Genomic DNA, 27,755 nt, shown 5'->3' with positions numbered 1-27,755 from the left:
ACACATGATCCTGATGCACAAATGTCTTGATACGGAATGCAAAACAATGTACATACACCTGGGCTATACACCCTCACTGAAGCCTGTGCCCAGCAGTGATGGCAAAGGATATCTATTTGTATGTCTATTTTTTATAGTAGCAGGAAAAACATTTTTGAAGATTTTTTTCTTTGTAGATCTGTGTCGTCCAGCACGTTATACTATTCTACATCTCTATCTTCTTCCAGATTTTTAGCATGGCTAGATGTATGGCTCACATAAGGCCTATTAGGCTATTGTCATGCTGCATATAGGTTGGTAGCAGTCGCGACTTCTTTTTCTTTTATGTAATGTACTGAATACAGCTTTGCTAACAAGTCTTTTCTCTGCCTTAAGATTCTTTATGCACTTCATCAATAGTAGAAGGTATATCGTTCACCTCTCCATTGCACTCTTATTCCAAGTATTCACCGGGGTGCTCAATGTGTTTTTCTTTATATTCTTCGCTAGTTATGATGGTTATTCTACGGCTTCTCCCTGTCCATTTCTTTCAGATTTCACATGTCCACATTTTTCCTATCTTTTGCATCGTTTTACTCCATTACCTTTGATGAAAGCTTTGAATTATTCATTGTTAATTAGTTTTTCAGTTAGTTAACTAACAAGTACCAAGATCCATACATTAAGGCAAGTGTAGAGTTTCTGTTATTACTCTATACCTACCTGTTCTCTGCTGCCTTTCTGCCTGGTCTTATTCCTTCTCTTTCTTGTCTCTGGCTTCCATCCCTCGTCCACCCCCCTTCTCCTCGCTCAGCTTTCTCTCACTGAGCAGTAAAACTGATTAACCCCAGGTCACCCCCCTCCCTCTCTCTCCCGCTCCCTATTGCTTCTGGCTCTTCTCTCCTCTGATTTACACGCTGCGTTCTGCTCACCACATTTGCATATGGTTATTGCGATTTTATTCTACATCAGGATTTGTATTTTAAAGGAACAACTGCATAAGAAAAAATGAGCCTTGGGGGTTGGGAGTGGAATTGAATGATACAAATGGAAAACGGATGCACAAGTGCCACTCAAACAGTTAAGTCATTCTGTGCAATTATTCTCCAGTAAACAAAAAGAGTTTGCACCTGTAGATTACAAAGTGTCCTGATTTTGCCATCGAGCGGTGAAGGAGGCTCACACAAAGTCATACATGCTTATACAGCGTTGGAGCTATAATTCTGCCATGTTTTCATGACTGGGGTGTAGGACGCGCATTTGCTGCTGCTGCCAGTCATTTGTTATTTCTTTGGTTTTCGTGTCTACCAAGTGTCGGGTTAGATTGGGGTGTTCACACGCATACATGGTCAATTTTGGCAATTTGCTATGATGCTACTCACAGATTATATAGAAAAAATATATAAAAAACTAAAAAAAAATTACTTTTTGATCTGAAGAATTTATCCAGCTATAACCCTTCCCTGCATTCGACTTACAGGATTCAATTAAATAAATATATCTGTCTCACACTGTTAACAGCAACAAATATATCGTTAAAGGCCTTGCTTCACCTGTACAAGCTATTCAGCCAAAAAAAATGCATCAAGAAACAGCAAAAAAATTGCTGTAAAAATGCCACATTAGAAAGCACCTTAATTGGTTACGTGGTAGGGCGTTTCAGCCCTTAAGAAGATGGCAGCTGGGTGGTATTATAGTTCAGCTTCATTAGAGAAAATGTGGTTGAGCGGCTTTTGGACAAACCCTGCAATAAGCAGCCACAAAATTTACCAGTTCTAACAGTACAATGTGGTTTTGACCCAAAAAAGAAACCATAAGTGTATCTCAGTTTATGTATCTATTAAATGGTTACATTTATACAAAAATATAACAAAATGCTACATCTGCCTATTTCACAATATTTCTTACCGGGACGATAACTTCCCCACCTTCCATGTCACACGGTCCGTGCAGGTAAGGGTGTGAATGCCATTACTTACTGTTGGCTAACACAGTCTATGAGATTTCTGTCTATTGACTCCCATCCATTTCCGTTGCCATAAAGCACACACCCTGCTGTGCTGCCTTTACAGGAATAAAGTACACACTGGCAGCTCCAGAAAAATTGTAAAAATAATAAATAGCGGTAAAAAATAATACAAGTAATCAATATCAGGTTGGTAGATGTCCATCAATAAACGATCAACTGTTTTCAGCTCCAAAGGTCACATTCATTTAAATAGGTGGTGAACTGCAGTACCCGTGAATGGCCACTACACAGTGAATGGAGCTGTGCTGTTTATGCTCTGTTCACTACTGGAGCTGGAAACTGCTGATCATGTGGTGCCAAGATGTCAAACCCCTGAAGATAGGTAATCAAAAGTAAGCCGGGAAAACCCCTCTAATCTATTTTATGATAGTCTAAGCTCGCTTTCTTTTATACAGAGCTGCCACTTGAGGGCGCTTTATTATGGAGTCCAATGATCTTACTCCGGAAGCTCCCAAGTACCCCCTTAGTGGTAGCAGCAGGTAGTCAGCATTTTAAGTTTAGGTATCAGATTTTTAAGTCTGAAACTAACAAAACTTAACTCTTTCCACTAAATAAATATTCATAGAAATTAACCAGCATAGAAAAAAAGATTTTATTATATTTAAAATCAACACACTTATTGCTTTATTTGTGATGAAATTGTTAAGATATTAGGGGTCAGGGTTGAAGAAAACGGACCATTTAGACTCCTATGGGACCCGCGAATTGAAAAAAATAAAGAAATCATACAACACTGAGCTAAAACCTGTTGCACAGTAGATTTCCTGCAGGTCATATTACTCATACCAATCAACTTATTTTTATTGATTGATCCAGTAAAAATTAAACTTTTTTCTGCAAAATTGATGAAAAATTTGGTGCAAAAAGCAGAGTGTAAACACTGACAAGACTCCGTGCCTTGTGGCAGATCATCCTTAGGCCACTGCATCAATAACCAAGCTTCATGATATAGCGTCTGGGAAATGGAAAGTATTATGAAGCCGAACGCACGCTGAAATGACATCTATGACTAATTGTGTTTTGGTGCGCAGAGGAGATAGAAGGATGGGGGTACACTGCCAATACTCTCAATGGGCTAGTGCAAGCAGATTGTAAAGCCGGTAGCGTAGAAAGAAATTGTACCCTATCCCATTGCCGGACATCACCTTTGCCTGTTTCTGGATGAGCAGGGATGAAGTGAAGGGTCACTTGAGCAGCCGCCCCACCCTGGGGAAAGGGTTTCGCACTGACAGGAGGCCAAAACCATTTAACATCTCATCAGGCAGCATGGCGGTCCGGCTGTCACCGTGGCAACGCTGAGGCTCAATTTCACAAATGTCACATTGCGTTAACATCTTCACACTGCCCCACAACCCAGGGATTAACCCTAGACAGTCTGTATAAGGGTACAGCCCGAACACTACTACCTACTTGTACTTTGCTGACAGGATGGTTTTTTCCTAGTAATAAAACACTGCACTAGTTGTGTATATGCGTGCGTATGTATATATACACACATATACTAATAAATATATATATATACATATATATATATATATATATATATACACACATACATATATACACACACACACACATATATATACACACTGATATAACGGCTCAATAAATCACCTTATATTGGAATTCCTGGAGTGTTGCCTCTATTCCCTTTTTACATATTATATATATAGGCAGACATGATGATGATACTTTGCCCTATTACATATATGAATTATTTACTCTATATCCCAAATATGATCATCTGTGCCACCCCACACGTTTTTAATAATCACCTGTATTTCTATGGATCTACTTTTTCACTGGGTCTTTTACACGTACAGATCTCTTTTTTTTTTCAAGCTGTTAATATTTAAAAGAACCAAGAACCATAAATATGGAAAACGGGACTTTTAATTAAACAAGCGGGCCTTCTAACAGCCCCCCTGGGCCTACGTTCCATGGTTTAAATATGATTTATAGGACACATGCCTCTCTGTGTGTAGAAGGGAGAACTTCCTTTAGAGAGCTGTCAAGTCCCATAATGCACTGGAAGTGCAACGGCTCACCCTTGTTAACGATCTTGGGACATACTTATCCCTTTAACAGAACAAATGTTGCCAGCCGCCAATACTGCTCTCCCGATAGCGCTTTAAGGTTTTTCATCTTTAAAAAACTCCGCAAAGAGTCCATTGTTGGCAAGTTGCAGGTAAGAACAGTTTTCTGGTATAAAATGGCTCCTTGTGTTAAAAGTCAAACTGTACAATGCAGCGATCCGCAAGTCAGACAATTCCATCAGTGTCCAATAAAGGCTTTGAAATGGGGTCACAGTCACCCCAGAGATGTCATAACAATGGTTATCAATGGCATCAAATACAAGGAATCCTATGTGTTGGGGGGAAAAAAGGGTAAGAACATATAATCTTATATGTGTGTGTATGTGTATATTTATATATGTGTGTGTATATATATGTGTGTTTATATATATATATACACACACACGTGTGTGTGTGTGTGTGTGTGTGTGTGTGTGTGTGTGTGTGTGTGTGTGTGTGTGTGTGTGTGTGTGTGGCACAGACCAAAAGTTTGGACACACCTTCTCATTTAAAGATTTTTCTGTATTTTCATGACTATGAAAATTGTACATTCACACTGAAGGCATCAAAACTATGAATTAACACATGTGGAATTATATACTTAACAAAAAAGTGTGAAACAACTGAAAATATGTCTTATATTCTAGGTTCTTCAAAGTAGCCACCTTTTGCTTTGATGACTGCTTTGCGCACTCTTGGCATTCTCTTGATGAGAATCATTACTTTAAGAAATTAAGGTCAGTCAGTCTGAAAAATTGGGCAGACTATGAAAGTGTCCCCAAGTGCAGTTGCAAAAACCATCAATCGCTACAAAGAAACTGGCTCACATGAGGACCGCCCCAGGAAAGGAAGACCAAGAGTCACCTCTGCTTCTGAGGATAAGTTTATCCGAGTCACCAGCCTCAGAAATCGCAGGTTAACAGCAGCTCAGATTAGAGACCAGGTCAATGCCACACAGAGTTCTAGCAGCAGACACACTACAACAACTGTTAAGAGGAGACTTTGTGCAGTAGGCCTTCATGGTAAAATAGCTGCTAGGAAACCACTGCTAAGGACAGGCAACAAGCAGAAGAGACTTGTTTGGGCTAAAGAACACAAGGAATGGACATTAGACCAGTGGAAATCTGTGCTTTGGTCTGATGAGTCCAAATTTGAGATCTTTGGTTCCAACCACCGTGTCTTTGTGCGACGCAGAAAAGGTGAATGGATGGACTCTACATGCCTGGTTCCCACCGTGAAGCATGGAGGAGGAGGTGTGATGGTGTCGGGGTGCTTTGCTGGTGACACTGTTGGAGATTTATTCAAAATTGAAAGCATACTGAACCAGCATGGCTACCACAGCATCTTGCAGCGGCATGCTATTCCATCCGGTTTGCGTTTAGTTGGACCATCATTTATTTTTCAACAGGACAATGACCCCAAACACACCTCCAGGCTGTGTAAGGGCTATTTGACCAAGAAGGAGAGTGATGGGGAGCTACGCCAGATGACCTGGCCTCCACAGTCACCAGACCTGAACCCAATCGAGATGGTTTGGGGTGAGCTGGACCGCAGAGTGAAGGCAAAAGGGCCAACAAGCGCTAAGCATCTCTGGGAACTCCTTCAAGATTGTTGGAAGACCATTTCCGGTGACTACCTCTTGAAGCTCATCAAGAGAATGCCAAGAGTGTGCAAAGCAGGCATCAAAGCAAAAGGTGGCTACTTTGAAGAACCTAGAATATGAGATATTTTCAGTTGTTTCACACTTTTTTGTTAAGTATATAATTCCACATGTGTTAATTCATAGTTTTGATGCCTTCAGTGTGAATGTACAATTTTCATAGTCATGAAAATACAGAAAAATCTTTAAATGAGAAGGTGTGTCCAAACTTTTGGTCTGTACTGTATATATGTGTGCGTGTGTGTTGAAAATGAATAGTTGGCACACACATTTGAGCGCTGTGCCTGCCAAACATGCAGCACTCTGGTGTGTGACAAGACGTTGTGAATGAGTCCAGAAAATGGCATTCTACACACATTGAAATATTAGAACAAGTCCAATTAGGGGTAGAGCAAATAGGCAAATGAGGATGAAAGAGAGAAGAGGAAAAGGAGAATAATTAGATGGAGAAGGAAGACAGAAAATGTACAAGTGCAGTGCATGCTAGAAAAGAACTGAATGTAAGAGGGGGAGGAGATCTTGAGAAAGCAGAGAGCGCAAATACAAACGATGGACAGAATGGGGATCCAGAGGAGGGAGGCTGCACTCGGTGAGAAGGGGGAGAGGAGCCCATCTGGCCACTGTGTTACACAGAGATTGCTGGTATTAAAGGTTCTCTCGGCTGAGTGGAATCAGGGGACGGCTGGTAATGAGATGACAAAACGCTGGCAGTCTGGGAGGAGCGGCTCGGTCACAGCGCTGCGCGCTCAGCTGGGTCATTTGTAAGTGTCAATCACATGGTGCCCAAGGGGAGGAAAAGGGGGGGCATCGTCCCATTTCATCTGTCCAAGCAGAAAGCTGTAGCTCAAGCAGGTTTTCCTAGCTACCTGCCCTATGTGCCGACACCACCTGTCAGCATGGGCATGCATAAAGGTAGATATAGGCGTCTGCATACAAATAGAAACACATGAGCGCCATATAGAACCAGTGCAATATAAAAACACTGCAAGAAAAAGAGCCGCACAGGAACAAATCAGCTGGATTTGTCTTGTACAGATATATTGTATACTTATGCGACAGACCGTGGCAAAAAGAAAAAAAATGGCACCGCAGCATGTCGTATTTACAGGCTGGCGTTTTGTTTTTATGTGCAGGATAGAGAACATAGGAGAAAGTGGCCGCAGCAGCCCCCTCCCTGGATGCATTAAGATGCTGTCAGGAAAACCATAAGCCTTACATCTTACTCATCCACATCATCCGGCTCTAAGATCCCCATAAAATCCTCCATCAGGGCAGAGGATTTCTTCTTCTTTTTCGGCAAACCTGTATGAGGGAAATGAAAAATCAAACAAGTTGAGAGACTGATCAACTTAAGGTTTCAGAGGAGATGTTCATGTAGATGGGGGATTGTGGTCAGTCGGAGGATTCAAGAAAAGCTTTCCATGATAAAACCATTGTAAGGTTAGTGTGACATATATATATATATATATATATATATATATATATATATATTATACACGCACATGTACGCATGACAAAAAGCCCCCTCCCCAGCCAAAAGACGTGTGTAAGTATCTCATGCACTGAAGGGTGACTGCCTGGATGAGTGGCACAGCTATATTCCCCAAATCCCCGGCATTATTTCTCACTGTTGCCCTGCTGTCTTCTCCAGGGAAGTCCCCTCCTTTGAGGATGGAGTGGGAGGCCCCACTGACTGACATGTTTACAGAATGCAGAAAACTAGTCAATACTAATTAACCTGCTAGGAGACACAGTTGCTGACAGAGAAGAGGAAGGCGGGGGATAGAGACACGTAGCCGATGCAAGAGAAGACTGCAAGAATTAGGAAGTCAAGAAAAGTGAGAGCGAGAGGAGAAAGTATGCAGATGTAAAGAGGAGCAAGCTTAGGAGCAGTGGAGGCAAATGACGGGGACAAGAGGCAAAGAAAGAAGAAAAACAGAACTGGTCCATCTGACTATTTAGTTAATAACTAAAGAATATTATTAACTGAAAAAAATTCGAAAGAATCTAAAGAAGGAAATATTCTACAAAATAACAAAGTCAGTTAGACTGACAAAACTAACGTACTGGGTCAGCACTTGTAGGATATTTCTAGAGACGATAAACTAGGGGAGAAGGCATCTATAATAAGTATATTCCTCACGACCTGTATATAGATGAATCCTATGATAGCACTAGGCTTCACCCCATACAGTATTTCACCATATGGTAAAAATGGCTCATGTAAATGCACCCGTAGGAGACAAGGTCTCACGTGGCAGCTGCGTTCCGGCCCAAAGTCCAAACCATCATGTAAGCTGTTGCAGCTTTCAAATGACTTGTTAGAAGATGAATGTAAATTGAGTATTAATGATCACGAGGTTAACTATTAATCAATCAATTCAGTAAAAGGAATGGGTCTTAAGAAAATAACCTACTTTTTGAGTCACTTTTTTATGTTAACAGCATTTTTTAAACTGTTTTTATATTATTATTGTATTTTCCATATCAGATTCTTCATAAAGAAAAAAAAATTATATCTTGCAATTTTCACCCTGGTTACTAGGATATTTCAGACTACACTTTGCAAAAGATTTTTCAGCAGTCTCATTATCATCACAGGAGGGAACTGCACATCAAGAGGCATGTAGAAATAGCTTAAATAGTATTTATTATGGGCATCTCATATTCATTAATCACACCTCAGTAGGTGCAGAAAATAAGTGGTGCAATGTTTCAGGTATCTCACTGTTCAACAGGAGTGTAAGCAAGAGTCACTGCGCATACATTTTGAATGTCCAGTGTACGGGATAGGCATCCCCCCAAAAAAAGTCAAACCGAAAGAGAAACCGACAAAAGGCCAAGATAGTGGTAAAACATATGTTAAGCTTTATTAGATCAAGATATAGGTGCATATAGGGAGGGGAAACAACCCAAAGGCAGGCGCCGAAACGCACGTAGGGGTGGGCACATCCTTGTGGGACCCTTGGCTTCTACCCAGGTATATATATATATTTAGTCATTACTTGCCCTCATTGTATATTATTTAGATCATTTTGCCACAATTGTATATGCTGGGAGCCCTCTTTCTTCCAGGTATCTATGCACTATACCTACATTCTGCAGGCACAGACACATGCTTACATACCACCCCATGGTTTAAATACCAGGATTTTTACTATGCTGCTGAATTTTATGTTATCCTTAGATATTCGATGATGATTTTCTTATCTGCATTGATAATCCTATATTAACTGTAAGCATACTCTGTGATACCTTGAATTTGTTCTATTTGTTACATCGGTTTTTATATATCTATTGACCATTTGACACACTTGGATTTGTGACCCCTTTTTTCTGCTTGTTTCCCCTCCCTATATGCACCTATAGCTTGATCTAATAAAGATTAACTTCTGTTTTACCACCATCTTGGCTCTTTGTCGGTTTCTCTTTTGGTTTCCCATGTTTTCATTAACGATCGGACAATATAATGACCGGTTCACACATGCACCTATATGTGGATATATATATTTATATGCACTGATGATGCTTTACTTTGGGGCGGCAAATTAAGCAAGTAGAGTGTCGGGATGTCCCACCCACCACCCGATAACGCTTCGTTTTAGGGCGGAAAGGGGAGTGACAGCAGTTTCTGCCAGCAAATGACGATTCGTTTCAGTATCCCATCATGCACCACTGGGATGCTCAAACGAATCGTCATAGGAAGAGGTTAATATAAACAGAACCCCAAGTTGCAGTACAAACTGAATGGTAGGGAATTTTACTATGACTTGAATTACAAGAGTTAATAGTTTTTAAAGATTTATTAATTGGAATGTACTTTTGGGTTTTGGAATAACCCTTTAATGGTTTTGAGATACCCATAATAAATCCTATTTAAAGCATCTCTATGTACCTCTTGGTGTGCAGTTCCTACCTCCTCCTTGCTAGATTTACAGGAGCTCAATGGTTGGCTCTAATCTAAACTAACCCCTAAGAGTGCGCCACCTACCCGACTGAAGATTCAGTATAATCCCAGACAGGATTACAATATAAGGTAACCCAGGATCCACCAATCACAATAGTGGATGTCACAGCTCACCTCCTCTCCTTCCTTTCACAGGCCTGTGACCTTTGCACGCACTGATTCAATACCCAATATAGGGTCTGAATCAGACTTTTGCTGTTAATATACATGTGCATTTCCAGAAAAAAAAAACAAGTTTGAGCTTAGAGAGGCCCCAGTGACTAATATGAGAACGGCAATTTTTTTTAATGTTTTAAAATTTTTTAATAGAGGTTGAGATGTTAAAAAAACAAAAGACAAAAACAGTTTTCAAAAATTGTTAAAAACATACATTTAAAGTAAAAACTTGATTGAAACTGTACGTTATCTTCTGTTGACTCATTAACATTAAAGGGTATTCCCATCTCCAAGATCCTATCCCAATATGTAGTAGGTGTAATAATAATCATATTAGCAAATACCTACAATTAAAAATGTAGTATAGTTTTTCTGATTTGCTATGTCTCTTTCCTCATGTGCAGGCATTGCAGGACCTTAGGTACCCATGGTTACGTCCATTGATATAGTGACAGTTAGCTAGTTGCTAGTGGTTGTAACCATGGATACCTAAAGGTCCTGCAATGTGCACACATGAGGAAAAAGACATAGCGAATCAGAAAAACTATACTACATTTCTAATTGGAGGGATTTGCTAATATTATTATTATTATTACTACATCTACTACATATTGGGAGGGGATCTATGAGATAGATTGCCTTTAAAGGGGTATTCCCATGTGAGAACCGTGGCCATTTACACAATGGTGCAGGCGTTTGGCTGCATCACATCTGCCATACTATGGCAGCTACCAGAGACCCTACACCCAAATTCTACTGCTAACCAAATGAAACCCAACACTGACGACTCACCATGATATTGTTCAGCTGTTTTCCTCCTCAGAGTCTCCACACTTTCCTCTGTGTCAGCCCACTCCAGGACCAGCCTACGCCCATACAGATGGGTACTGTGACACAGGGCATTAAATGCTCTCTGTGAAGAAAGGTGAAATTCAGCAAGAGAGTCTCAAATGTGAGCAAAAACTGGATAAAAATGATGTTATGCCAACATAAAAACACAATATCAGTAGAAAGCTTAGCATAGGCGTGGCAAGAAATTTCAAAACATGAAAACATTAATGAAGACTCAAAACATCAATGGCCGAGTTCATTGGCAGTAAGGAACCTGGTAGGAAATACCGGAGGTCAACATGAGACTATGCAAAAGAAATTTCCAAATCTTAGAAAGCTTCTTTACTGCATTCTTCTTTCCTCGCCTCCCCACCACACACAAAAGAAGCCACAAGGATGAAGCTTGGGTTCAGATAGATATGGCTCATGTGGATCGGTCACCAGATTTCACACTGCAAACTGTATACATTGTTAAATAAATTTCTTATACCTGATGATGCTGGTGTACTTACTTTGAAAACACACGTCAGAATGGCTCTACAATCCTGATAATAATATATGAATTTAAATTATTATAGGAGACAAAACACACCGAGGCTCTCAGAGACTTACAATGAAAAAATGAATTCTGGTCCACACAGCTAGGTGCCAGCCATTTTGCAAATATTTTCAAAGTAAGTACACCAGCCTTATCAGGTGTAAGAGGAATTCCCCAGAAATTTGTATTCCTTAATCCGTTACCAATATGTATGTAGTGAAGTGTTAATACAGTCACATAGTTACCATTAGCTGTCTTCTTTTCCCACTGCTGTTCCTAACCATATGACCATAATTCACACTAGCCGGCACATAGATAGTCTTCTGTGTGGACCAGAAACTGCTTTCTCACCCTTGATGTGAACCTCATAGGTCTACATTGGGAATTCAACTATCTGGTCCACACAGAAGATGTTCTGAGACAGGTACACTGCACTGCAGCCATGAGGTTCAGAACGGGTCTGGAGCGGCGCTGGGAACGGGAGAAGGCGGCGTAGTATTTACACACATTCACAATACACTAGATGAAGATTTTTAACATATTAAGGAAAAGAAATTGTTATTGTGCAATATGGTGACCGATTTGCGTTAAAAGACTTTTTTGATTTTAGATAGAAATGCATTTAATAATGAACAATCGTATCCACTTCTCAGCTGAATTAGGACTTGATATGTGGGGGTTTTGTTGCCAGAGTAGATGTTCTCATTCAATGACAGAAAACCTATAACCAAAACCCAAATCCTTATTAGAAAATCATAGAACTTTTCATTTACAGAAAAAATTCAGACCATTTCTTTATTAGAAGCGTAATTCACTTCCCATGTCCGTGTTTCCAGTACGTGTGGTATCTGGTTTTTTTCACAGATACCACACATACCCATTATAACCTATGGGGCTGCATATGTCCATTTTTTTATTGGCAGCACGGATAATAAGGGACAATACAAGTCTATAGGTCCATGAAAAACATGTACAGCACACAGATGGCTTCTGTGTTTAATATTGCAAAGTATAGGAGAAGCTTTGTCATTTCTTTTTTTAACCACACTGAAAAAACACTGATGACACACTAATGGTAAAAACGGGCAAATGGACCATACATTGATGGAAAACACTGATGGTTTTTCACGTTTGTGTTTTATACAAACTTGTGGAGGCGGCCTAACAGAGTACATCCTTCTAGCAGCGGCTTTCCTTATCAGAAGCCATGCGGATCTCGAAAAATTGCCTCGCACTAGACTAAAGTTATGGGGGAGTCAAGCTGAAAGAGGTGAGGGTAAGCCATCTTTATATATAAGCTCTTATGGAGTAGAGATTCAAAGACATAAGGACTAGTGCAACAGTTGTATATGTAGGTTAGATTTGATTTTTAAAAACCAGGTAACAATTTGTTTAAAAAACAAAACGTTGTTGCACTAACCCCTCCTGGGGTCCAGCGCAGACTCTCTGCCGCGCTGATATGACATCGACAGCGTTGCAGCCAATCAGTGAGCTCAGTGGCTCTGAGCAGCTGGTGTAGTTAGCTCAGGCAGAGCCACTGAGCTCAGTTCTTGGGTGTAGCCATGTCGAGGGAGCAGTGGAAGAGACTCAGTGGTGGACACAGAGAAAATTAGGGAAGGACAGTTTGTTTTTAATAAAAAAAAAAAAAAAACTGTAGCTGGGTTTATCAAAACCAGAAAACCCATTTAAGGCCACATTCACAAGTTCAGTATTTGGTCAGTATTTTACCTCAGTATTTGGAAGCCAAAACCAAAAGTGGGTGGAAAATGCAGAAGTGGTGACGTGTTTCTATTATACTTTTCCTTTGATTGTTCCCACCACATCACGGTGACCCTATTCGGGACTCTCCTAACCTCTAATATGAAAACATTACCATTTGTCACCTTGACATGGTGGGATGGCTTTTACATTTTTTTTTTTAGCAAAATTATGTTAACCAAGCACCCTATATTATTTTCATGCACTATTGCTGTTTATTTACTTACTGCAGGGTATTTGCTTATTATGCTTTTATCTTGGGTTTTGTCTGTTTAGTGGCCAGTGTGAACATGCGCTTACATGCTGCATGCACACCAACTTATATTTCAGTTCATCTCTTTAGGTTTTTTACTTTTAAGCTATAACTAACCTAGTCTGGTGAATCTAGGAACAGCAGCCTTGGTTCTTCCCTCGCCAGGTAGTATTTTATAGGTCATAAAATATATAATAGTCGACTATAGGATATGGAAACTTGATGTAATTTTCTTATCAAATCCAAGACCTCATGTCAATAGAGAGTGGGCAGATCATATTATGCGAGTCAGGTCCTCCTAGGCTGTTTCACAGAGGTTTCATTCTGCCTTACATGCAGTATTGTATAAAAATAATCAGGTTTAATAAACTCAACAGATGAGATATATGTGAAAGTCTCAATAACAATTAAAAAATGGTTAGTTTTAACAGTAATTGGAAAAAGCCTTTAGAAACTAAAACAGAACATATTTGTACAATAAAAAATCCAGATGTGGATTTAAAAAGTAACCATACGAAAATTTGTAATCTTATCTTATCAGAAAAATCTGCTTTTTCTCTGCCAGGACTGATCATCCATTTTTAAAATTCTCTTTCTCGGGTAAAATCTCTATTCAGTGAAGACAGATTTTACATTATTGAAATAGGAGATTATACAGGTGCATCTCACTAAATTAGAATATCATCAAAAAGTTAATTTATTTCAGCTCTTCAATACAAAAAGTGAAACTCATATTATATAGAGTCATTAAAAACAGTGATCTATTTCAAGTGTTTATTTCTGTTAATGTTGATGATTATGGCTTACAGCCAATGAAAACACAAAAGTCATTAGCTCAGTAAATTGAAATAATGAACAAAAAACACCTGCAAAATCTTCAGAAGTATTTAAAAAGGTCCCTTAGTCTGTTTCAGTAGGCTCCACAATCATGGGGAAGACTGCTGACTTGACAGATGTCCTGAAGGCAGTCATTGACACACTCCACAAGGAGGGTAAGCCACAAAAGGGCTTTGCTAAAGATGCTGGCTGTTCAAAGAGTGCTGTATCTAAGCATATTAACGGAAAGTTGAGTGGAAGGTAAAAGTGTGGTAGAAAAAGGTGACAAGCAACCGGGATAATCGCAGTCTTAAAAGGATTGTTAAAAAAAGGCCATTCAAAAATTTGGAGGAGATTCACAAGGAGTGGACTGCTGCTGGAGTCACTGCTTCAAGAGCCACCACACACACAGACGTATCCAGGACATGGGCTACTAGTATCGCATTCCTTGTGTCAAACCACTCATGACCAATAGACAACGCCAGAAGCGTCTTACCTGGGCCAAGGAGAAAAAGACCTGGACTGTTGCTCAGTAGTCCAAGGTGTTGTTTTCAGATGAAAGTAAATTTTGCATTTCATTTGGAAATCAAGGTCCCAGAGTCTGGAGGAAGAGTGGAGAGGCCACAATCCAAGCTGCTTGAGGTCTAGTGTGAAGTTTCCACAATCAGTGATGGTTTGGGGAGCCATGTCATCTGCTGGTGTAGGTCCACTGTGTTGTATCAAGACCAAAGTCAGCGCAGCCGTCTACCAGGAAATTTTAGAGCACTTCATGCTTCCTTCTGCCGACAAGTTTTTGGAGATGGAAATTTCATTCTCCAGCAGGACTTGGCACCTGTCCACACTGCCAAAAGTACCAATACCTGGTTTAAAAACAACAGTATCACTGTGCTTGATTGGCCAGCAAACTCGCCTGACCTTAACCCCATAGAGAATCTATGGGGTATTGTCAAGAGGAATGAGAAACACCAGACCCAAGAATGCAGACGAGCTGAAGGCTGCTATCAAAGCAACCTGGGCTTCCATAGCACCTCAGCAGTGCCACAGGCTGATCGCCTCCATGCCACACCGCATTGATGCAGTAGTTGATGCAGAGGGAGCCCCGACCAAGTATTAAGTGCATTTACTGAACATACATTTCAGTAGGCCAACATTTCAGATTTTAAAATAATTTTTCAAGCTGTTGTTATAAAGTATTCTAATTTACTGAGATAATGACTTTTGTGCTTTCATTCATCATCAACATTAACAGAAATAAACACTTGAAATAGATCACTCTGCTTGTAATGACTCTGTATAATATACGGGTTTCACTTTTTATATTGAAGAACTGAAATAAATTAACTTTTTGATGATATTCTAATTTTGTGAGAAGCACCTCTAGTTGCTACCAATGAGATGCTATTTATACTAGAGGGTGGAGCTCTGTCTTAAGCTCCTCCTTCCTCCTCCATTTACATAGAATCTTATCAGCACCAACTGCCATCTCCCATCTGTGTAATGACTTCAGCCATAATTTGAGAATGAATGATTAGTCCTGGCAGAGAAAGAAGCAGATTTCTCTGATAAGATATCTTACAAAGTTTCTTATTTTCATGTATATTATTGATTTCTGAAATAAAAATTAAAACGACAGTTACTATTTAACACAGGCAGTCCAAGTCATTGAAATACTTTGCTTGGGGATTAAATGTATCGTTCTTTGTTGGGTGTCTATGTAACTGCAAAAACTTGTAAAATCAAGTGTTTGACATATCAAACACCTATTAAATTTGGGTGATTTTTCATATATTGGTTGCTATAAATATGAGAAAAACTGTGAATACAACTGGTTCTGAGCAACTTTAACTAGGGCCTAAATATAATGAATAGATAACGGAATAGGAACATCTCCAAAACTGTTGGTCTTGTGGGACGTTCCTGGTATGTAGTGTTAAGTACTCAACAAAAATAGCTAAAGGAAGAGCAAAGTTCATTGATGCGTGTGGTGAGTGAAGGCTCACTTGTCTAGTCTGATCCCACAGTGTTACTGTAGCCCAATTGAGGAAGAATGTAATGCCGGCTATGATAGAGAGGTGTCAGAATACATGCAGTGCATTTAATCTGGCTGCATATAGCCGACCAGTCCGAGTGCCTGCAGTGACCCCTGGTCACCACCAAAAGAGTCTACAATAGACACGTGAGCATCCGAACTAGACCATGGGGCAATGTAAGAAGGTGGCCTGGTCTGATGAATCACATTTTCTTTTACACCATGTGGTTGGATAGGTGCATGTATGTTTCTTACCTGGGGAGGAGAAAAAGTTAAGCCGGTGGAGGCAGCCAGTAAGAATTGTTTGAAGAACAGGATAAAGAGTTCAAAGTGTTACTTTGACTCCAAATTCCCCAGATCTCAAATTTAAGAATTTGAAGGATGCATGTGAAAAAAAAAAAAGGATCTATGAATGCCGCACCTGACAAATTATAGTATTTAAAGCATCTGCTTGATCATTATGGCTAGTCAATATACAGTGCCTACAAGTAGTATTCAACCCCCTGCAGATTAAGCTGGTTTGATAAGATGTAAATAAGTTAGAGCCTTCAAACTGCAAACGAGAGTAGGTTTTATGAACAGAAGCATAAATCTTACAAACCAAAAAGTTAGGTTGCTCAGTTGAATTTTATTACATTTTAAACATAAAAGTGTGGGTCAATTATTATTCAACCCCTATGTTTAATATTTTGTGGAATAACCCTTGTTTGCAATTACAGCTAATAATCGTCTTTTATAAGACCTGATCAGGCCGGCACAGGTCTGTGGAGTTATCTTGGCCCACTCCTCCATGCAGATCTTCTCCAAGTTATCTAGGTTCTTTGGGGGTGTCTCATGTGGACTTTATTCTTGAGCTCCTTCCACAAGTTTTCAATTGGGTTAAGGTCAGGAGACTGACTAGGCCACTCCAACACCTTGACTTTTTCTCTATTGAACCAGGCCTTGGTTTTCTTGGCTGTGTGCTTTGGGTAGTTGTCTTGTTGGAAGATGAAATTACGACCCATCTTAAGATCCTTGATGGAGGAGCGGAGGTTCTTGGCCAAAATCTCCAGGTAGGCCGTGCTATCCATCTTCCCATGGATGCGGACCAGATGGCCAGGCCCCTTGGCAGAGAAACAGCCCCACAGCATGATGCTGCCACCACCATGCTTGACTGTAGGGATGGTATTCTTGGGGTCGTATGCAGTGCCATCCAGTCTCCAAACGTCACGTGTGTGGTTGGCACCAAAGATCTCGATCTTGGTCTCATCAGACCATAGAACCTTGAACCAGTCTGTCTCAGAGTCCTCCAAGTGACCATGAGCAAACTGTAGACGAGCCTTGACATGACGCTTTGAAAGTAAAGGTACCTTACGGGCTCGTCTGGAACGGAGACCATTGCGGTGGAGTACGTTACTTATGGTATTGACTGAAACCAATGTCCCCACTGCCATGAGATCTTCCCGGAGCTCCTTCCTTGTTGTCCTTGGGTTAGCCTTGACTCTTCGGACAAGCCTGGCCTCGGCACGGGAGGACACTTTCAAAGGCTGTCCTGGCCGTGGAAGGCTAACAGTAGTTCCATAAGCCTTCCACTTACGGATGATGCTCCCAACAGTGGAGACAGGTAGGCCCAACTCCTTGGAAAGGGTTTTGTACCCCTTGCCAGCCTTGTGACCCTCCACAGCCTTATCTCTGATGGCCTTGGAATGCTCCTTTGTCTTTCCCATGTTGACCATGTCTGAGTGCTGTTCACAAGTTTGGGGAGGGTCTTAAATAGTCAGAAAAGGCTGGCAAAAGAGATCTTTAATCCACACATGTGAAGCTCATTATTCTTGGTGCCTGAACTACTTCTTAATACTTTAGGGGGACCAAACAGAATTCTTGTGGTTTGAGGGGTTGAATAATAAATGACACTCTGAATTAACTTTTTACGTTTAAAAAAAAACCAAAAAACCAAACAAAAAAAACACTATTTGCTGCAGTGCATTTCCCACTTCCAGGCTGATCTACAGTACAAATGTCACAATGCCAAGTTAATTCCGCATGTGTCAACCAGCTAAATCTGCAGGGGGTTGAATACTACTTGTAGGCACTGTATACCCTCAATCTGTGTTTGTCGTGATCAATATATACCCCCAATCTCCATAACACCGCCTGCACAGGAGCCAAATGTCCGCATCTATAGAAAACATAAGGCCGAAAACCTTAGTTAATCTATATTAAGTTTGGCAAATGGTTACTGAAAATCTTATTTGGCAGGACATGTCTGTGAGTTTGATTGGTGGCTAAAGTCTCTTGCACATGATCAAGTGCATTTTGGCCCATAATAAAAATAAATATTCAGTGGTATGTGTGTCCCTAATGAAATACCTTAATAATCAATCTGCAAGGGTAATTATATTGGTCTGGAATACGGTTCTGTACACATTCTTATAACGATCTATCCGGACTTACCCTGACTAAGTAGTTACCCTGTACGGCACGATATTACAGCTGCTGGAGTACTCCATTAATATTAATGTAGACTGCATCAACTGGTTGTGAATTAGCGATATCAGATCAGCATTCAGCTCTTACACCGTATTTATGTCACTCTACATAGAAAGTCATTTGTAAGTTTATACTTATGGCTACTGTAGAAGGACCTGTCAGCGGGTCAAAAGGGTCCAGTTCTCGCTCTTATTTTATTCCCGCAGCTCCTCCGAGGATTCTGTTTTCTTAAAAATCCACCTCACGGCGCCAAAGATACGGACCTTAATATTTGATAGTTATCTTTATCAAGGGGACGTGTCTCTCAGTATAATTATTCAAAGCCGTTTAAAGACACGCCCCTAGATAATCCTCTCGGCCACACCCACTTAATAAAAATTAGCACTGAATAAAAAATGCCCACATCTCCAGAACCGTATGGTCAATTTTATTCTTTTTTTTAAAGCAGAATTCTCAGGTGAGCAGCCGGAATAAAATAACAGCAAAAAACGGTCACTTTTAACGTCCTCTAAGTGCTCAAATTTTTTTTTCTAGTAATCTTTTCAAATTCTTAATTTTATTATGAAGAGAGATTAATAATCACCATAAAACACGCATATTAGGATAGAGCATACTTCACATAAAATCGCTCATATAACGGACTTGGTAAAGGGTTTTCAAACCTTCAAATTAATTCAAGGGAAAGAATAAACCATATAGTGCTGCAACCGATAAAGATTATTGTATAGGAAAACACAAAAAGGCTTTTGTTCAGAACCAAGATCTCTTCAATGCAAAAATGTCACAAAGGTCAAGGACAAGAAGCCATAATATTGTATATCTCCAAAAGCAATCTTTGTTTCCCGGGTCACAGGTTGTGCTTGCTTGTATCTACTGCGAGAGGCAGTGCTGCACCAGCCCACCAAGACGTAACGACCGGGTCGAGACACAGCGCGAGCCAAATATTAGCAGAGCTGAGAATGCTAGGGTACAAATGAGGATGTAATTGGAGTATACTGATCATCATAAACAGCGTCTAAGCATCACCCCCTCTGCCTGTTTATTTACACCCATGCATCACTTGTTAATTGGGAAACAGGCAGTGTGAAAACAGCTATTTAAGGGGGGTGAAAACAGGATCCCCATGTCTGGAGAGGAATATGTGATGCACAATATGAGATAAGATGCAGAAACGGAGCAGCACAAAAGGCGAGCAGAGACGCTGCAGAATAAATAGTGCAAGAGATGTCGGCGTGACCTGGATAAGCCGTGCAAGGAGCAACACGTGTGGAATAAAACAGGTCCAACACTCATGGTCCGAGTATAGATCATAATGTCCGGACCGGCCGCGGGGCTCCTAAGCCTGAGCTCAACATCTTCATAGGCATATATGAGTGTGCTAAGTCAGGAGGCCTGAGACCAGCCCAGAAATCAGGGTCTGTACTCAAACCGTGAATGTTGGACATGTGGGAACGGGCTAAGTGTACAGTCAGGTCTAATTAATTTATTTGCTTTCTTCTATAGCGCTGCAAGAGACCTAGTCATCAGTGTCCCCATTGGGGCTCACAATCTAAATGTGGGAGGAAACCCAGAAGAACAACATACAAACTCCTTGCAGATGTTGCCCTTGGTGGGATCTGAACCCAGGACCCCAGTGCTGCAAAGTCAGGTGCTAACCACTGAGCCGCGCTCTGCTCAGATGGCCAATATCTTGCAAAAGCATGACAAACTTTAATGCAGAATGTACATAGAGAAGAGTGAAAAGTAGAAGGCCCCTCCTAGCATCTTGTTCTCACCTTGGCATCTTGTTTTGTTACAAAGTCCACAAAGCCAAATCCCCGGTGAGCTCCTGTGCCAGCCATCTTCCTAGGCAGACGAATGGTCTTCAGTTCACCAAAAGTGCTGCGTTCAACATGGAGGAATGTTAGCAAGGAAAATCAACACTGACTCAGTTTGAGGCCAACTTGTAACCCAACTTCTAAGACTTATTGCTTTACACAATGGTTCTACCCATGATGGAGGTTCTAACACCGCTGCTTCCTCTGTTTGTCACACTTATGCCACCATGCAACTATTCCAAACAACCAGCAAGAGACAGACATTTAGAGAATGTACGAGGCAACGTTCTATTCCCCCAGGTCACAGCGTCTCCTTCACCTAGGGTTCCCACTACCGACAATAGAGGACAAAACAAATGAAGGATGCACTAAATCCTCGCAGGAATGTTATTCTTATAAGAAAGCATCACTGACCAAGACATCTCGCTCCATTCTTCTTACAAAAGCTCCTGTACACCTCAAAAGATACTATCTGCCCCTGAGATTTTTAAAAAAAATTAGTTGTCAGCCCACACAATGTGTCTGCGGTACATACCAAGGACACACAGAAAAACAAAGATAGTCAAGCGTGAACACTGCAGTGATGCCAAATTGTGACATGAATGAGACACAAGGTCACTCAATCCCAATAGGTACGATAGGCAGTGAGTACTAACAATACACAGATAGTCAGAATCGGGTGTGAAAAGATGACAAGATGTAGGTAAGGGTACACACTGCATACTAATGTATGAATCTCCATACACACGCGGCCACCGCAAGTCTCAGCTCACACTCCAGAAACACAGTACCACAGCTCCCCCTGCTGGACAAGACATCGTAAAAGCAGGCATTCACCTGAAGAGCTCTCGGACTTCCTTGACTGTAGCCTGGAAGGGAACGTTTCGAACAAGAATCTTTGAGGTTTTCTGCTTTTTATTCACCTGTTTCTTCCGACCAGTGGGCACTACAGACCTGCAAAACACAAAAGCAAATCATTTATTCTTTATCCAGTGTCTAAAGCCTATAAAGCAACAGAAATGTAGATTTCTGTGATCGGAGGTGTTAGGTGCCTCACAATCTATGAAGAATGTACCTTCTGCCGTATACACTAATGAAGCAAGCCTAATCCCTTGGCGTCTATTACCTTGGACTAGTTCTGCCTCAGATTCTCTTATGACGGCCCCCTGGGTGAGTGACACCCTGCATGGTCCACAGTACTGTACGCAGGTTGTCACCCATGCCCAGATGTTGTGATTAGAAGATCTAAAGCATGACTAGGCTAGGGGAAGAGAGACCCGGCCGGGCTAGTCCTGCCTCATTAGTATATACAGTCATGGCCGAAAATTATTGCAGTTACACATGTTTTTTTATTTTCACATTTATTTCCTGTGTGTGTATTGGAAAAAAACAAAAAAAAAACCCACAGAAAAAAAAAACACAATTTGGCCATAATTTCACACCAAATCCCAAAAATGGGCTGAACAAAATTGTTGGCACCCTCAACTTAATATTTGCTTGCATACCCTTTGGAACAAATAAGTGCAATCAATCGCTTCCTATAACCACTGATATTACATTGATAAGCACTGTTTTTTTTTTTTTTAATTTCTATCTGCTCTCAAATAATCTTTCAATATGGCTTTTTCTTGCCTAGATATTCTTGGCATAGCCACCGGATATGGCAAACATGTCTAAGAGATGTGTGTCTTCTCTCTGTACGCTCTGCTATCTGCAAGTCATCCATGGCCGAGCACCTCCTCTCCATTCACTCTCTGTTTTGATGGAGCAGTTAATATTTGCGCTTGCGATGCCACTTGTGTCTTTATTTATATGGCTGTGCATATGCTACAAAAAAAAGTAAGCCCCAATTTGTCACTGTGACGACTCTAAATCATCTTTTCTGATGGGCCACAACTAATCCCATGACCACACTGCAGGCAATCTCTTGATAATTGATACATTTTTGACACTCTTGACAACTGGTCTAATCCCATTCACCTCCAGCATTTAAAGGGGTTCAGGGAAGATAACCTATCACGTATACATAGAACACACAATAACTTCTAGATCAGTGGAGGTTCAACTGCAAGGGTCCACACCAAACAGCAGAATGGGGCACTCACATCCTTATTACAATGGAATGGCAGTGCAAATGCCCAATCGCGACTCCATTCATTTTCAATGGAGCTGCAGTACAAAAAAAAATCAAGCACAGTGATCAGCAACCTCATAGACAATGAACAGAGATGTGGGGCATGGGCACTGCCGCTACGTTCAAAATAGCGATAACTGAGATAAAAGCTTCCAGCTATCGCTATATGATCTGCAGATTGGTGCGGGTCTTAGCTGTTGAATTCCTAACGGCCTATAAGTTATCACCCATCCGGTAGATCGGTAATAACTTAGCTTCACTTAGGTTATGTGCCCACGATGCAGAAATGCTCCGGATTTTTCATGCGGATTGTACATGTGGATTGTACATGCGTTTTCCTGCCAGGGACATGCGGATGTGAAGCGTTCTTCACATGCATTTCCGCATGCGGGTTGTCAAGGGCTTTCCAAGCGATTTTAGCATCACTTGGAAAAGTGGTTGACAACTTTGTCACATTATATAAATCAGTGCAAGCAGCATGGATTTATATAGTGTGACCAAGTTAATAGTTAAAAAGAATGGTAAAAAATGGACATTATACTCACCTTCTGATGGCCCCCGGTCTTCTTAGCGATGCGTCCTGGCTCCCCGCGATGGTCTAAAAGGACCTTCCATGACGTCATTTAGTCATGTGACAAGTCACGCGACTGCCAACGTCAGCGGTCGCGTGACCTGTCACATGACTAAATGACGTCATGGAAGGTCCTTTTAGACCATCGTGAGCCGCCGGATAGCCAGGACGCATCGCTAAGGAGACCGGGGGCCATCAGAAGGTGAGTATAATGTTTATTTTTTATTTTATTTTTATTTTATTTTTTTACAGGTACTATGGTGTACCCGGGTCTGGATGAGAGTCTCCTCTTCTCCAGACCTGGGTACCATCCGCACATTGAATCGCTTAATATCCGCATGTGCACATGTAGTCATGTGAATATTATGCGATTCAATGCAAGTCAACGGCGGCGAAAATGCCTCGATTACGCAAAATTAATGGTAGTGCTGCAGATTTGTCCGCAATGATAATCTACAGCGGAAATCTCCGCAGCATGTGCACAGCACATGCGGATTATCATTGGGGAACATGGCAGACCTTCTACCAAGCGTTTCTTAAGCATTTCCGAGGTGGAATTGCCGCTGCGGAAACGCTTAAAAAACGCATAGTGGGCACACAGCCTTAGAGTGGGGGAAATTATTATTTGATCCCTTGCTATTTTTGTAAGTATGCCCACTGACAAAGACATGAACAGTCTATAATTTTAAGGGTAGGTTAATTTTAACATTGAGAGAGAATATCCCAAAAAAAATCAAGAAAATCACATTGTATAAATTAGATAATTTTTTTTTCATTTTGCAGGGAGAAATAAGTATTTGATCCCTCTGGCAAACAACACTTAATACTTGGTGGCAAAATCCTTGTTGGCAAGCACAGCAGTCAGACATTTTTTGTAGTTGATGAGGGTTACGCACATGTCAGGAGGAATTTTGGTTCACTCTTCTTTGCAGATCATCTCTAAATAATTCAGATTTTGAGGCTGTCGCTTGGCAACTCGGAGCTTCAACTCCCTCCATAGGTTTTCCATGGGACTAAGGTCTGCAGACTGGCTAGGCCACTCCATGACCTTACTGTGCTTCTTATTGAGCCACTCATTTGTTGCCTTGGCTGTATGTTTTGGGTCATTGTCTTGCTGGAAGACCCAGCCACCACCCATCTTCAATGCTCTTACTGAGGGAAGGAGGTTGTTGGCCAAAATCTCATGATACATACTTCACGGTTGAGACGATGTTCTTAGGGTTGTACCCATCCTTCTTCTTCCTCCAAACACGGTGAGTTGAGTTAATGTAAAGAGCTCAATTTTTGTCTCCTCTGACCACCGCACCTTCTCACAATAACTCACTGAATCATCCAGATGTTCATTGGCAAACTTCAGACGGGCCTGCACATGTGCCTTCTTGAGCAGGGGGACCTTGCGGGCACTGCAGGATTTTAAACCTTTAAGGCGTAATGTGTTACCAATGGTATTCTTCGTGACTGTGGTGCCAGCTGCCTGGAGATCATTAACAAGTTCCCCCTGTGTAGTTTTAGCCTGATCTCTCACCTTCCTCATGATCAAGGATACCCCACGAGGTGAGATTTTGCATGGTGCTCCAGATTGATATCGATTGACAATCATTTTGCATTTCTTGCATTTTCTTACTATTGCACCAACAGTTGTCTCTTTCTCATCCAGCATCTTACTTATGGTTTGTAGCCCCTTCAAGCTTTGTGCAGGTCTATGATCTTGTCCCTGACATCCTTAGAAAGCTCTTTGGTCTTGCCCATGTTATAGAGGTTAGAGTCTGATTAATTGAGTCTGTGGACAGGAGTCTTTTACACAGGTGACGAGTTGATTAGGAGCATCTAACTGGTCAGTAGGAGCCAGAACTCATAATGGTTTATAGGGGATCAAATACTTATTACTCACTGCAAAATGCAAAAAAAGTATGTAATTTATGCAATGTGATTTTCTTGATTTTTTTGGGGGGATATTCTATCTCTCAATGTTAAAATTAGCCAACCCTTAAAATTATAGACTGTTCATGTCTTTGTCAGTGGGCAAACGTACAAAAACAGCAAGGGATCAAATACTTATTTCCCCCACTGCAAATATTTTATATATATATAAAATATATAATTAATATATATATATATATATATATATATATATATATATATATATATATATATACACAATTAATATATATATATATATATATATATATATATATATATATATAATATATATATATAAATATAAATATATATAAATATATATATATATATATATATATATATATATATATATGTGTATATATATATAAGTGTGAATATTTTGTGTGGCCATTATTGTCAAACACTGCCTTAACTCTCTTGGGCATGGAGTTCACTAGAGCTTCACCGGTTGCCACAGGAATCCTCTTCCACTCCTCCATGACGACATCACAGAGCTGGTGGGTGTTAGAGACCTTGAGCTCCTCCACCTTCCGTTTGAGGATGCTCCACAGATGCTCAATAGGGTTTAGGTCTGGAGACATGCTTGGCCAACACCTTTAGCCTCAGTTTCTTTAGCAAGGCAGTGGTGGACTTGGAGGGGTGTTTGGGGTCGTTATTAAGTAGGAATACTGCCGTGCAGCCCAGTTTCAGAAGGGAGGAGATCATACTCTTCTTCAGTATGTCACAGTACATGTTGGCACTCATAGTTTCCTCAATGAACTGTAGCTCCCCACAGCTGGCAGCACTCATGCAGCCCCAAACCATGATACTCCCACCACCATGCTTGATTGTAGGTAAAACACACTTGTCTTTGTGCTCCTCACCTGTTTGCCCCCACACACGCTTGACAACATCTGAACCAAATAAGTTTATCTTGGTCTCATCAGACCACAGGATATGGTTCCAGTAATCCATGTCCTCAGTCTGCTTGTATTCAGCAAACTTTTTCCGGGCTTTCTTGTGCATCATCTTTAGAAGACGTTTCCTTCTTGGACAACAGCCATGCAGAATAAATTGATGCAGTGTGCGGTGTATGGTCTGAGCACTGACAAGCAGACCCCCCCACCTCTTTAACCTCTGCAGCAATGCTGGCATCACTCATATATTTATTTTGAAAAGACAACCTCTGGATATGACGCTGACCACGCGCGCTCATCCTCTTTGGTCGACCATGGCGAGGCCTGTTCTGAGTGGAACCTGTCTTGTTAAACCGCTGTATGGTCTTGGCCACCTGGCTGCAGCTCAGTTTCAGGGTGTTGGCAATCTTCTTATAGCCTAGGCCATCTTTATGTAGAGCAACAGTTTTTCAGATCCTCAGCATTCTTTGCCACGAGGTGCCATGTTGAACTTCTAGTGACCAGTATGAGAGAGTGAGTGCGCGATAACACCAAATGTAACACACCTGCTCCCCATTCACACCTGAGACCTTGTCACAATAATGAGTCACATGACGTCGCAAAGGGAAAATGACTAATAGGGCACAATTTGGCCATTATCACTTAGGGGTGTACTCACTTTTGTTGCCAGCAGTTTAGACTGTGTTGAGTAATTTAGAGGGCACAGCAGATTTACACTGTTATACAAGCTGTACACTGACTACTTTACATTGTGTCAAAGTGTCATATCGTCAGTGTTGTCCCATGAAAAGATACAGTCATATGAAAAAGTTTGGGCACCCTATTAATCTTAAGCTTAATGTTTTATAAAAATTGGTGTTTTTGCAACAGCTATTTCAGTTTGATATATGTAATAACTGTTGGACACAGTAATGTTTCTGCCTTGAAATGAGGTTTATTGTACTAACAGAAAATGTGCAATCTGCATTCAAACAAAATTTGACAGGTGCATAAGTATGGGCACCTCACCAGAAAAGTGACATTAATATTTAGTAGATCCTCCTTTTGCAACAATAACAGCCTCTAGTCGCTTCCTGTAGCTTTTAATGAGTTCCTGGATCCTGGATGAAGGTATTTTTGACCATTCCTCTTTACAAAACAATTCCAGTTCAGTAAAGTTTGATGGTCGCCGAGCATGGACAGCCCTCTTCAAATGATCCCACAGATGTTCAATGATATTCAGGTCTGGGGACTGGGATGGCCATTCCAGAACATTGTAATTGTTCCTCTGCATGAATGCCTGAGTAGATTTGGAGCGGTGTTTTGGATCATTGTCTTGCTGAAAGATCCATCCCCTGCGTACCTTCAACTTTGTCACTGATTCTTGAACATTATTGTCAAGAATCTACTGATACTGAGTGGAATCCATGCGTCCCTCAACTTTAACAAGATTCCCGGTGCCGGCATTGGCCACACAGCCCCAAAGCATGATGGAACCTCCACCAAATTTTACTGTGGGTAGCAAGTGTTTTTCTTGGAATGCTGTGTTTTTTTGCTGCCATGCATAACGCCTTTTTGTATGACCAAACAACTCAATCTTGGTTTCATCAGTCCACAGGACCTTCTTCCAAAAAGAAATTGGCTTCTCCAAATGTGCTTTTGCATACCTCAGCCGACTCGGTTTGTGGCGTGCTTGCAGAAATGGCTTCTTTCGCATCACTCTCCCATACAGCTTCTCCTTGTGCAAAGCGCGTTGTATAGTTGACCGATGCACAGTGACACCATCTGCAGCAAGTTGATGCTGCAGCTCTCTGGAGGTGGTCTGAGGATTGTCCTTGACTGATCTCACCATTCTTCTTCTCTGCCTTTCTGATGTTT

General features: G+C 41.0%; 1 protein-coding gene across 2 annotated transcripts in view; it reads right to left on the bottom strand.

The window, feature by feature from the left end:
* Positions 1-219: 219 nt before the first annotated feature.
* Positions 220-27,755, bottom strand: part of RBM19 (RNA binding motif protein 19) — a 76,555-nt gene continuing 49,019 nt past the window's right edge. The window contains exons 21-25 of one of the 2 annotated variants that reach the window (XM_073672105.1): positions 21,215-21,331; positions 20,336-20,441; positions 10,659-10,779; positions 6,960-7,045; positions 220-584 (exon numbers count right to left, since the gene is read on the bottom strand). In XM_073672105.1, coding sequence (XP_073528206.1) covers positions 6,963-7,045; positions 10,659-10,779; positions 20,336-20,441; positions 21,215-21,331 — 427 coding nt within the window. In that variant the 3' untranslated portion in view covers positions 220-584; positions 6,960-6,962. Of the gene's footprint in view, positions 585-3,817; positions 4,373-6,959; positions 7,046-10,658; positions 10,780-20,335; positions 20,442-21,214; positions 21,332-27,755 lie in introns of those variants that run through there. The other variant, XM_073672095.1, reaches the window with a different exon arrangement.

This window comes from Phyllobates terribilis, unplaced genomic scaffold (assembly GCF_046119375.1).
Source record: "Phyllobates terribilis strain yellow unplaced genomic scaffold, ASM4611937v1 Scaffold_1__5_contigs__length_1240528914, whole genome shotgun sequence".
Lineage (NCBI taxonomy): Eukaryota > Metazoa > Chordata > Amphibia > Anura > Dendrobatidae > Phyllobates > Phyllobates terribilis.
Note: the sequence above shows the minus strand (reverse complement) of the source record. Positions and strands in the feature narration are given on the sequence as shown.